The sequence below is a fragment of the Pantherophis guttatus genome, chromosome 3, assembly GCF_059756535.1.
Source record: "Pantherophis guttatus breed Tessera chromosome 3, ASM5975653v1, whole genome shotgun sequence".
Lineage (NCBI taxonomy): Eukaryota > Metazoa > Chordata > Lepidosauria > Squamata > Colubridae > Pantherophis > Pantherophis guttatus.
Genome location: NC_142065.1, coordinates 77,230,202 through 77,244,102, shown reverse-complemented (window position 1 = coordinate 77,244,102; position 13,901 = coordinate 77,230,202). Strand labels below are relative to the sequence as shown.

Here is a 13,901-nt window from a genome sequence, read left to right as displayed (position 1 = left end):
GCAAGATTCACATTGATTGATAAAACAATCAATGACTAACATTTTTGTCAACAAGAATTTTTTCCTTGTTTTTCCTTTAAATGTGCTCTAAAATTTCTCACACTTATGGTCTATATTTAGTTATTCACTACAGATAAACACATACAAATGAAAATGACTCACTTTCTTCTGCAGTGCACAATGAAAGATGAAAATAAACATTCCCTGGAAAGCATTAAATACTGTGAAGAGGTATGCCATCACAATAGTCTCCTCGTTGATGTAAAGCAGTCCAAAAGACCATGTTAGACCAAGAAGACATAGGAGAGCAAATGCACCTAGAGCCCAAGACCTGAAAAATAAAATAAAATTAAGCAAGACTACTGAGTTTTTTTTAAAAAAAAATCATTGCAAATTTATGCATTACATTTTCACTTGCTATGGTTATCTGTTGCTAGATTTACATTCAAACATTTAAAAAGAATAAACTATTTCAACTATTAAAGAAGGAAACAGTCCTATTCTTTAGTGAAAGCAACAGTGGTAGATGAGCCCTTTCTTATTCATGACTGAAAACGCACAGTACTATTTTGAAATGCAAAAAATAGAATCCATGATCCTGTAACCTTTTATCTGAATGTATGTATGTGTGTATGTGCATTTTATCACAAATATTTAGTCATTAATAGAAGACAGGTTTTTTTTTAAATAAATGTGCTTGAAATCTGACATAACATACACAGATAACATAGTTATCTGCCATAGTTATATGGCAGTTCAGTAGCCTATAACCAAAAGCTCAAAAACTCTGCTAAACTAAGACTATATCTTCTAACTTTCATAGGAAAGTGTCTTACTGAATGTGGTTAAGTATGTGGATTTAGCCGCAATATAAAATCTTTAAAGGATTTCATAATGAATAGTTTCGGGAAAAGAAAAAAAAAAGAAAGAAAGAAATCGCAGAGGACAGCACAGAATGAAAAGGGAAAAGGGATTTATTCATTGCATTCCACATCTAACTAATGATCTTACTTGATAAATGGCTTATTATCTTCATAGCTAGAAAGCATTATAAGCAGAAAAGAGAAACAAAATTATTAGACAGAAATTTAATTTGAAATTAATAAAAAAGCATTTTAGTAAAGTTCATACAAAAATTAGTTAAAAGGAGAGAATTCAAAGTGCAGATGCAAGCAATTTAAAATAATAAAGGCATTTAAGAATTGAAAATAGTTTAGCAAATTAGATATTTAGATTAATTAAAATTAGGGACAATCCAGGAAATTGTCCAAATTTTCAAGTTTTTTTCTTTCTTTTTTTTTCTTTTCTTTTTTTTTTAAAGTCATGCTTTAAATTTGTTAATATAGGGTTCTATCTTACCCAGGTAAGTCCGTATTATAGTAGCCATCACAAACACGGTAATTACTGGTGTAGATGAGAAGACAAAAAGAGGAAGAAAAGGAAGAAAAGAGAGAGATGCTAAAGATTAGCTCTCTCTCTCTCTTAACATGCAACATGCAATGAAGTTGATATTGTGACCTATCTAAGCAATATCTAGTTTGCAATGTTAGGTATCTTGCAAATTTACCCTTGTCACATTCTATTTTCAAAGACAATTTAAAAACCCAGTCTGCAGCACAATTGCTTGGAACTTATTAGAGGCTTCTTTCTTATGATAAAATTTATTCAGCCCTCCAGCATCAGACTAATACAATAACCTAGCCTCAAATAACCCTATGACTTAAACGGTAAAAAGCTGGAATAGGCAACACAAGACTGAAGTGTTTTTAACTAGAAAACTTCAAATCAATTTCTATTCCTTTAATCACAGAAACACCATGGATTGACGCTGAAAGTGCAGACTTTATGTTGCCTAGCTCAGCCCTTAAAGAGTGATCCACCACTGTCAGTTTTATTAAATTAAACATTGCTTCAATTTCTGGAAAAGAGAGCATTACGATAAAAAAATAATTGTTTGTTAAATTAGCATGAAAAGGAACGGATAACCATCAAGATAGCCATAGCAATAGGAACAAACTCTCTTAGGAGGTCAGAGTTATGACTAGGGAAACTGCTGAGGACCCCCTAACTGCTGAGAATAATTTAACAAAACAAACCCAGCAGAACAACATCAGCCGTGCAGAGAGGATTGCAATTTCGAGGGGCATTTTAAATGCAAATGAAATGACTGTGCTGCCCTGGAATTTCAGGAAGGCACCAAACCAACGCCTTTGACCACCATGCCAAGGAGAAGTTATTTAATTTCAACCTTGTGTGTAACATTAGAGCAACGAATGTGTTGAAAGCAAGACTGGTGTTGTTCATTTCTAACTGACATCTGTGGTTCCTGGGAGACAAAGCCATGTGTTCCTAATGGAGGGGAGCTTTCAATCAGCTGAAACAATCAGACAAATAATCACAGTTTTGGATCTGAACACATAGCACTTACTTAATGTTTTCCAACCTGCTAGAGTCTGGTTTCAAAGTGTTTGAGTGCTTCACCATTTTGCACAGTGTGATCACCAGGAAGATAAGATTCAGCTGTCAAAACAGATACAAATGAAATTAAACTACTTCAAGAAACAGGTTGATTAATGACGATACTCCAGACTAAACAAAAAAAGAGGAAACGCTATCATTCCCCAAACTATTCTGTGACATGAGTACTCTCGGGAAAGTAGCTTCAACAAAAGATTAGATCAATGGTTAAAAAAAAAAACAGCAGCAGCAAATATGTTTTTCAGATAACCTCTTGCATTCTTTCCAATGTAAATCAAATTGGTAGAATGCTTGTTTAAAGTTTTATTTTAGCATATTTATATAATATATATAATGCCTAGTGTAAAGTGTTACGTTATATAATAATAGTAATAATAAAAAAATTAAAACAATCCAGCGTATTTAAATATGCTTCTACAACTCTACCCTTTTAATCACTTAAGGTGCTTAAGGCTATATGAATAAGAAAAAAAAATCTCTTGCAGGTGAGAAAATCTTTTGTCCAAAATTAACTGCAACAGGATTTTTTTACTTTTGCTAACAATTTGTTTTCTGCCTGTTTTTTTTTTTTCTTTTGGTATGTGTTGGTGGGAATGTGTTCAATGCATGGATTGTCTCCTTTTCAGGTAAATATATTTCTGTGTCATGGCACAAGGTAGTAATTAAACACAGTTCTGATATATCTGCAACAAATCATTATAGAAAAATAATAAATTAAAAATATTATCGGAAAATTGAAATAAACAAATCCTCTTCCAATTATGTATAGTTGCTGTTTCCACAATGGATCCTGAGCTACCTATTTAATTTGTTCCTACAGGGAAAATTATAAAATGATTTCTGAATCCCATATAAAATTGGTCAATTAAATCTTTAAAATAGTAAATAACAAAATCAAAAATTTAGGAACTATAGAATAGAAAGAAGTACTTGCAATAAGTACAAGACAATAATTTTAGCCTGATGTTGGGTGTGATAGTTTACAATCAAATAACTTCAGTTATAAATAATTCATCTAATGGGTAGATACCCACAAAGTTAGTTCTAGCTCCTGCCCCACTTTTATAGGAGTGAATAACAACCCATGACTCCCTTCTCCTTCCCCGAACAACCTACAGAATAAATTATGGGTCCTTTGCATTCTATAAATTTCTTAGAAATTATTTCATTAACTTTTTCAATGCTGGCTTACTAATGAATATGTACTCTTCATGAATTTAAAATGTATCTGCCAAAGAATAATATATTACAAATTACAAATCATGTATCTTCTGTTTTTCTGCTCTGATGTCTATTTGACACAGGTTTATTTCCTGAAATAGGAGGCATGAGATCTAGTCTTTATGTCTTTTTCCACACAAAACTATTATTGTCAGGCTCGGAAAAAGTAAATATATTATTCCTAGACTATTTAATCAAACTCTCATCATCCCATTCCCATTGACTTGCTATTGTGGTGTTTTGGTGATATAACTGGTCCTTGTGCAAAATGGTTTTATGACTTACACTGACAAAACTGCTCATATTTTTTTTTTTGTATTGATATTTATATTGCCTGTGTGGAGTTTCTGGCCCCAATGGGAGAGAGATTACAACCAAGGAGCCAATATTCAGGTCTTCGACATATTGCATAATGGCATTAGCTGTCTTTTGGGAACTGAACCCTTGGCTGATACAAAAATAATAGCTTGTAGAATGATCAGCTGACATTTTGGCAGCAATTAAATTTAAAGCTGTGGTTAATGCAAGTATTTATATTAATCACATTATATGAGGTTGTCCATTGTTTTCATGGCTTAAAGTATACATGGTTTAGGTCAAGGCAGTAGGGTTTTTTGTTTGTTTGTTGTAAAGGCCCCACTGGGGCCAATCGGTGAATATTGTGAGTTTTAATAGTGCCAGAGTTACTAAGTGGGTATAAATGAAACTATTTCATCTCTTGTTTTCATGCTTCTAATTTATTTTTAATTTGCTTCTTAGACTGCCTAGGACCTAGCACATTAACCAAATGTTACTACTGATATAAATAAGATCTATATGTCAAAATATATTCAACTTATTTATTTATTTATTGAATTTAAAGCCTGACCTAAGCTGCATAACACGAGTCAGGTATCCATAGGTATTAATTGTGAAAAGCAGTTATAATTTACCCCCCCTCCCAAAAAAAAAAAGGATGCACAAATGCACAATTCCCAACACCAACCCTATGTGGTTTGGCCAGGAGTGAAGTTCAATTTGGTGTTCTTTGTTCCCATTTAGCACCATTAACTACTAACCACATTAGCTATCTTCAACAAGCTACAAACAAACATTACCATGGCTATGATATGTGGTAGATGTAAGTTAGTATCACCCAGCTGTTTCAGATGTATAATTATTTATGTGCCACCCATTTTCTATAAAGGCAACTCTGAGCATCTTACAAATTTAGTGATTTAATTCCAAAATACCTGGAAGGGATTCCGGACATGTGGCATTATAATCTAGTTCGTGTTATCTGTGTCAATAAACTATATATTAATGGAATCAGCCTAAACAAATCAGCGTTGTTGGAAAATTTGGGAACAATAAACAAACAAATGAAACTTAATCGATACATTTGGAAGCTTCTGTTGAAAGAAGAAAAAAATGGACGGAAGAAATTGCCCCTGTATTTTATCGAGGATGATAAATCTTCTGCAAATGATAGAAGGAGTGGGGGTGGAGTGGAAATGAAAGTATCTTAAAAGTACTATAAATCCAAGATGACGTGCCTATGACAATACGGCCTAGGATGATTCTTCTCTGTATCTTACTGAATATAATATAAAGCAATAAACCCAAGTTCATTATCTGAAAAGCAACACTTAGAAACCTTTCAAATATCAGCAAGGCATTTATATAACCTTTCCTAAAATTATCACAATGAAAGAATAACATCATGATGAAGAGAGGCAAAGTCTCCTGAAAGATAACTGCCTTAGATGCCTATTAACCATGACAACAACAACATCAGAAGGCAAACCCGTCTTCCATACTTTATTCTGTTCCTGAACACAAGTATGTAATTCGGTGTGTGTGTTTTGATGTTACAACATTTGTTTTGCCACATACACCCTCATAAAGGCCTATGATTTTGTCTCGTAATTTACTTACAATCACAGAAAACGAAGACAAGCAAACAAGCAAATAAACGTCCTTTGAATAACTTGAGCCCTTAGGCTACATTTATAAGCTAAAGGGCTTCAGGCAGATCACTATATCATTGGGAAATACGAGAAGCTAAAAACAGCCTGAAATGGTGATCTACTTAAATAGGAGTGGGCACCTTTCCCTCAGGACACATTCCTGAGACCTGCAGAAGCCTTTCCAATGACTTTGGGCTTCTTAAAAATAATTTGGGGTAATTTTTAAAGATGGGAATGGAAATTGGAGGTCTTTAGGTGAAAAAAAAAATCACACTTATTCCAAAAGGTACTCCATTCCCCATAGGGTGAAATCATACTGTCATAGTTCAGCCATTTTTTTTAACCAAACTTCAAATTTAGGCATTTGAAAGCATGAGAACTGGAAGAGTTTATCTCTGAGAGAATTTTCATTCCCGTTCTCACCCAATATCGAGAGTAAAAAAATAAAATTAAAATAGGACTGTGTTTTATATTTATTATTCAGCTATTTACTCACCTCTTTTCTTCCCTTACTCCCTTACATTTTATAAAACAGATTGCTTGAATTTTATATTGCAGACCTAAATTCACAATGCTATAGAGTTGAAAAACGCATCTAGCTGGTCTAATGTTCATTAGTCCATACTGACAATGGTATCTTATTTTAATAACTCAAGATAATAATAACACTTTATTCTTTATATAGCCAAAAGGCCAATATATATATGTAAGCCTTTCCCTTTCTTCTTATTATATGAAAACTCTGGAATGTTCAATGTATGATAGTTTTGATTTTATCCAAGCTTCTTGAATTTAAAATACTCATGAAACATCCTGTATATCACATAAAGCATCTTGAAATGTAAGTTATGTTCACAAAATAAGAAAGACCTTGCCCATATATGAATGAGCAAATCAAAGTTTACTGTCTAGTATTTTATTGCCTCAGAGCAATAAATATCCAGATACAATAAGGGCACTGAGGAGAGTTAATATTTACCTTCTTAAAACAGAAATTATTGAACTATTTATTCACCATTCATGAGACAAAACCTTTTTTGTGAAATGTTTGTGTAACATTTCAGGATGAAATTCCTGAAAGTTCAGGAAGCTTTTTTTTCCCCCAAAGCCCAACATAAATGGCAAACTTATCAACTCATTTAGAAATACCTAAGATGAATTTGGATTTTCTTTTGGTGGTGATTGTAGAGTTTAAAAGAGCGCACGGTTAATTTTAGAGGCAAAAAATCCACTTAATCAAATCTTAGTTTAAAATTCATTTCATCTAAGCTGAAGACCTGACATGGATTTGAATAAGACAGAAAAAAAGGGAACACATGCTGAGGTAACCTCCCTGAACTGCACAAGTGCTGACTCTATTTGTCATCCCTGGAGTTTTTTGTCATTGTTTTTTATTATTATTATTATCAATTCAGCTCCAAAATGGCTTCAGAGCCTTCTCGTTAACCATACAAGCCCCATTCCTCTCTGGAACATGCAACATGAAGAAGACTTCTATATGAGTTGCAAACTGAACTCTCACTGAACTGGATGAATTATTAAAATTGCAGATGGAGCTAACCAAATGACAAGAACAGTTCCTGACATGTCATGATCCGGGCTTCATTAAATCATTTCAGGCATACTAATAGTTTTTTTTGCCACTCATTACTTATACACAGAGTTTTACATAGATATAACAACCCTGGTTCCCCATAGGTAAAGACATTAAAAAAAAAATCTAAAAAATTCTTAGACTGGGATGGTGTGACAAATACTTTCCTTTTTAACAAAGTGGAAAAATGATTCTGAAAATGTATCATCCTTTAGTTACCTAAAGTCAATTTAGCACTACAACAGCATACAGCATATTATACATTACTTGTCTCTTCACAAAACTATTCCTTTTTATATTTTATATTATTTACATTTAAAAGTGAGGTTGGATTGGAGATTTTGTCACAAAACAAATTTATTTAAAAAAACCAATTAATATTTATTTTGTCTATGAAAATATCTTCCTCCTTTTAAATTAATATATTCAACTGACTTTATAATTCATTTTTTAAAGTACAGAATGTATTCTTAGCTCCTTTGTGTGGTTGAGTTACATAAATATCAGGAGGAAACACAACAGATTAAAGGGAAGAATTCCTTCCAACTCCAAAGTCTCTTTCTCAGCAATTCTTTGTTTCTAATTCATAGGAACAATAAGAATTGTATTCTTAAACTTCCTATTTCTCCCTTATTCCACTTCAGCCATTTGAAAGTGAATAGATAGGGAAAATCCCATTCTTCTTTATAAAAGTGATTATAAAATGCAATTAATTGTATCAGTAACCGGATCAAACATTTTGGAGTCTTTTGTCTATGAGATAAATTTGGAGTCTCTTTCCCTTGTTTTTAAATTTTGAAGGTGCATGCTAAGTTTCAGTGTAATACTGTTTACACATATTATAGTGTTTATGTATGTTATTCATATTTTGCCAATTAATTTGATACAATAAAAATATTTTAAAATGTAAAAAAATATTTAAAATATTAAACAATTAACAATTCTAAATTGAAAAGTCTTCATACTATCTATTTTATAAAAGTATTTTGGGGAAATTAGATTTTTTTAACCTCTCAGAAATGTATCACACTACAAATATATATAGTACATTTATTGCAGTTTTTAAAAAATAAATATAGCAAGGTCAAACATAGAGCATTTACTTATGCTCTATGTTCACCTACCATGAGCATTAGATTATGGTAAAAAATATTTGAACTACATTAAATAGGTATTTTTCTTAAATTACATATATTACACTACCTTTGTACATTTTAAAATATATAAACATGTACTTTAACTACACAAATTAAAGCTGTCTCAGAACTTAAATTTAAGACTACATCTTTCATACTACTACTTTCATACTGAATACAAAGATTCTGGCTTCTTAAATATTTGTTACTGGGCAACTAATTCTCCCTTTCAAGAGGGGAAAACAAGGACAACCCCTCATCATATTCTAAGTCTAGGACATCAATTTATGTTAATAAAAACTTTTTAAAAAGGAGTGGATTATTATAGTAAAAGTGAAATATTTATAGGATGAAACAGGATTTTTTTACTAACAGTTAATATTAATCCCCTACAAAATCTCTCAACTAGTTTCTAAATGTTCATTAGCAATAGCTTACACATTTTAATTTTTTTCTATAATGATGGTTATTAAAACAAAATAACCAAAGCATCTAATCTGCAATTATTTTGTTAGCATATTTTTCATCAAATCCATACTTCTCCCAACCAATGCTTTCAAAAATAAGTGGCATATTTATGAAAGTAAATAAATGGTTAAGTGCTAACAGCAGCTTTTGAGGTGATAACACAAGCATGGCCGTATTTTTATAATGATGATAATCTTAAATTATTGAATTACAGTATGTTGATTGTCCATTTATGGTTTATGACTCTTGTTTGGCTACAATATTCCAGAATCATTATACTTCCTTTTTTTTTTTTTGGTGGGGACGATTAGAGGGCAATGCAATTGCCAGAGAAGTATTACCACAAGGAACTCTGCAGTGATTGCTACCTGCTGTTTCATATTTTCTGAAGTTGGGAATACTGTTCCCAAAGGCCTTCCACTTCTCAGCCTAAATGATTTGCAGGATAATAATGTCATGGCTGGTAAATAATAGTGGACTCTAACTGTACATGGTCAATACGATTAAATGTCCATCACCCTGATTTCTATTCTGACCTGGTTAGAAGCAAGCAGCAATATCTGCAGCAATGCCCAAGGCTCAGACAAAATGTAATGTTTTAGAAAGAAAAAGAAGAAGAACAAACTGAACAAAGAAGTGAGAACAATAAAAAAAAATATAAAACATACATAAACACATTCACATATTCTCAAACATATGTACAAATATAGATGCATTAAACAGCATACTTTATGCCTTCGTATAGAGAAAGAGAGAAAAAGAGATGGAATGGACTTGCTGAATTCTTTTTAATCATACTATTTTTAATTATTATATGTATATCCAGAGAAAGTGTTATTTTTACTACTCCCTATTGTTAATACCACACTTCTGTGGTTTTGTTAAACTATTGTTCATTGTGAAGTTAAAAAACAAAAAAGACTTCATTAACCAAATATTCTCCACTAAATTTGTAAGATCAACCTCATTCAATGAACTATGCAGTTGAAAACATCTTACATAAAGACAATTCATTGATATCAGCAAGTTGAAAAAGTCAAGTCAGTGAACCAAATGCAAGCTTATTCCTTTTTATGGGCACTGAAGAAAAGAGGTTGAAGAGAATGAGTATTAGAAGGCTTTTCTTCAAGGGTCACACATATTATAACATTAAACAAGGAATAGTGCAGTGTATTTTACTATTTCATCTGTCCTCTATACTCACTTCCATCAATCATGACTTTAAAGAAGACAGATAGAAAAATTCATAGAACAAGTTCTCTAACATTACATACTACTTGAGAGGATTCAAAGAATGGAAATTGGAGTTGGGATCCTCTTTTAAGTAAGAAAGCCTTTTAATGTTATAATTATTCTTCAATATAGATTACCAAATATATTATCAAAAAGAGCTCTATAAGGAACAATGAAACTAAAAATAGTCCTCACGCCATAATATCATAATATCATAATTGCCATTCATGGCAATTATTTGTGATAACCCTAACCCTTGTTATAAATGGTCATCTGTATTGTTATACAAATAAAAGTAGCTGCATGTACAACTGTTATATACTATGCTATGTGTCAGTGATAAACAACCTTTCCATATTGTCCAATCTGGATAATTCTAATTGCTGACATTACTAGATTTGCCTGTTACCTAAATGTTAAGAGAAAAGTATGCTGGTTCAGTATATCATTAATTATTATGCACCTTACCATATAAATTGATTTAATAATTCTTCATTAATTTGATGGGAAAAACCACTCACTTTGGTCCAAATTAGCATGAAGAGGACTAGTTAATTCAACAGCCCTTCTCTACTTCTCTTTCCCATTTTAAGATTGTGCCTTTCAAAAGCTAATCATAATAGACAAATGGCTCTTCTAACCCACATAAGGCACAATGCAGCGGAAGGGGGAATTTGGACAAACACGAAGAGTGCATTCCTTCTCCTTAGCCAAAAAAATTTTTTTTTACCTTCCTTTGTTTTGGATTATTTGTTAGCTCTCTTCCTGTTTTTAAGTCTAAGCCACTGATCTCAGTTGTGTCGCTTGTTGTGGATAATATGATTACTTTGATTTATTTAAGTTGTTGTAATCACTCTATTTTTGAATATGTGTGTATCATGTTTGTACTAACAAAGCTGGTAAGCTTTTCTTAGAAGATAAAGAACTAAAGTCCTATTCAGTCATTGCTATTTCTATTTCTGAGATATGACACATTTTGCAATTTAGACAATCGTTTATAGATTCAGGGTACACAAAGAGTACTAGATAAGTTAACTTTGTATAAGAATGTAAAGGTTGATGGTGATATAATTATATTTGATAACATCTCAAAAGAAAGATGTTGGAAAGGAATTATACATTTCAATTTTAAATGCAAATGACAGACTGTTTATAACAAGTTATTCTAATTCTTAAAGCTAAAGGCATCTGACTCCAACAGGTGACTACAGTAGATAGAAAGCACACATTAAAAAAAGGTGTAAACTCCTGAAAGGATAGCAGAATTTAAATAAAAGGAATAATAAACACTCCTATGTACACTTTCCTTACATGAGTGCCATTGAGTTCAACTGATTTTTTTCTATGTAGTTATATTAGAATTATACCCTAAATTCAATTAACTATCCACATTTAATTATTTAATTACTCCAGTGATTTGAATGTTGTTAACTCCTCAAATGTAAGACTGTTTATGATTTTCACAAATTAAAACAACATATAATATCCATACAATTAAAATATATTTATTACTGTCCTCCAATTAAAAATCCTTCTCTCCAAAGATTTTTCAGAAAAGAACTCTTTTCTCCCATTTACATAAAGATCAGAAAAGTGGAAGAAGATATTTCACAGTAAAAAGTTATCACAGATAAGGTTATTTTTCCAGGCTCTAGTTCCCTTGATTTATCAAGAACTAGTATCTATAGCAGTCTCTTCTGATTATACCATGTAGGGCATGCAGCCAGATAAGAAGGTATCTGGCTGCAAAGGTAACTGGGGACCCAGGTGGTAAAACACTTTATAGCTAATCACACCATCTTGAATTGGGCCAAGCACCCTATTAGCAATCAGTGCAGTTCCTTCAAAATACACATTATTCTGCTGAACTGGCTAGCAAATGAAGAGCAGCATTCTATGTCACACGCAGCTTCAAAGTTCTCCTTGAGGGAAGCCCAGTAAAGTGAAGTACAGTAGTTTAACTGAGATATAAAAAGGGGGATTTGCTGCTTTCAATGTGCTTTGATCCAGGACAGGGTGCAACTTAGAAACCAGCAAAGCAGGGTCATTTTTTAAAAAGTTTCTTGGCTAATTTGAACCTGAGTCTTGTAAAAAGACTTAGAGAGAACTGAGTCTAGGAGAACTCTTAAACTGTGTGCCAGTTCATTCAGATGAAGTTCAGCTCATTCAATTAGGAAATGTCTCTGCCAGTATTACTTCCATCTTGCTAGGATTTCTCTGAGCTCATAGACATAAACATTATCTACACTTTTAATTGTTTGCATGTGTTGATCCAGGAATCTTCTTAGGTGGTTCATCTCTTGTTGCTATTCAGTAAAACTTGGATCAATGTCCAAGAAGCTGCTTAAGAGTGGTCCTAAGAAGTTCATTACTGTATTCATATTCCAGATGTGTCCACTGAATCACTGGAAAATTTTCCAAGAGCCTACTGGAAACCAACTGAATCCATAAATGTTATGAGTTAAACCATCTTAATGGTTCCATATGGAAGTTGGTAGAAGCCACAAGCCTCGGATATTAACTGTGCTAAAAGTCAATGCTAGGGCCAAAGTCACGCATCAGTTTCCTGTGCTGAAAGTGGATGAATAGCCTTCATAGTTCACTAAGTATTAGAAATCCAAAAGGTACCACCCAAAGTGACACTTCAGACATGCAAGGAGAGTGCCACTGTCCTTATACAACAGGTGTGCATGCAGGAGCCCTAATTCATTTCAAAGATAGCCACAAATATCCCTGAAAATTGACAAAACATTTTGGTCAATAGGTATTTTTCTAAAGAAATATTATAATTAATAACCAAAAACAAGATACATCAAATTAATCTGGGAGAAACACTAAAATGAAAGAGGTCACATTCTTACCAGAATAATGAAGGTAACAGGCCCAATAAAACTCCAGATAAAATAGTTGTCCACTTTGAGCCAGCAACTGTTTTAGAAAAGAGAGGGGGGAAAAAAACAGTCCATGAACAAAAAAAATATTATGAAAACCACAAAAAACTAACTTTCACTGACTTCATGTATATGAGACATCTTTTAGTAATGGCATTTAGTGGAAATCCATTTGAAATTTTCATAAGTTAGGTTTGGAATTTTGGGGAGGCTGGCTAAATCAGTGAAAGTGAAAATAATTAATGAGCAAGCAGAATCTATACTATCTGCAGTACACTACCACATCCATCCATCCATCCATCCATCCATCCATCCATCCATCCATCCATCATCACACACCACTTCTAGTAGAAATAAGTTATGTGTTTGTTCATAAAACATTCTTCGTGTGGAAATCTGAACATTAAACTATAGATAAACACATATAGTTTATAGAATGTTGTTATGCTATTGATCATATTTTTGCGTTGATTACGAACTGTTTATTTTCAAATTTATCTGAACTAGATTTTCCCTGTTGAAGGACTATTTACAAACCACAGCCTCATAATAAAGAATAGGTTTGCAGTATTGTCCACAGTTCCATTTATGTTCTTGATCACTGGAATCTATCTAACCTCAACACACAATACATAAATCCTTTCTTTATTTTCTTCTCATTCTCTGTCCCTACTTTTTGTTCTATTAAATCAAGTTTGAGAGTTGATAGCAGGAAAATAAAGAAAATACTGAAAAATTAAGTTAATAAGCAACATGGTAGATTAAGTTAATTTCCTCTATTTTTTCCCCACACATAGGCCAATTTTTGTGCTAACACAAATGTGGTCCATGTCCCTCCTGCACAGTGCATTAAAATTTGCTATTGTACTATTTAATCTATTGTTTAATTATAGCAAGAGATAGATCCTAGTAAGCTTGGCTGATTAAAAAA

The 13,901-nt window shown here is 32.5% G+C and overlaps 1 protein-coding gene across 20 annotated transcripts in view; it reads right to left on the bottom strand.

Annotated features, from left to right (window-relative positions):
• Positions 1 to 13,901, bottom strand: part of ADGRL2 (adhesion G protein-coupled receptor L2) — a 216,463-nt gene that overhangs the window by 16,673 nt on the left and 185,889 nt on the right. For 11 of the 20 annotated variants that reach the window (XM_087889865.1, XM_060690004.2, XM_060689997.2 and 8 more), the window contains 5 exons: positions 12,941 to 13,007; positions 2,429 to 2,520; positions 1,360 to 1,404; positions 1,012 to 1,038; positions 163 to 331 (listed from right to left, as the gene is read on the bottom strand). In XM_087889865.1, the coding sequence (XP_087745991.1) occupies positions 163 to 331; positions 1,012 to 1,038; positions 1,360 to 1,404; positions 2,429 to 2,520; positions 12,941 to 13,007 (400 nt within the window). The remainder of the gene's footprint in view (positions 1 to 162; positions 332 to 1,011; positions 1,039 to 1,359; positions 1,405 to 2,428; positions 2,521 to 12,940; positions 13,008 to 13,901) is intronic. The other 9 variants (XM_087889869.1, XM_060690005.2, XM_034437069.3 and 6 more) reach the window with 1 other exon arrangement.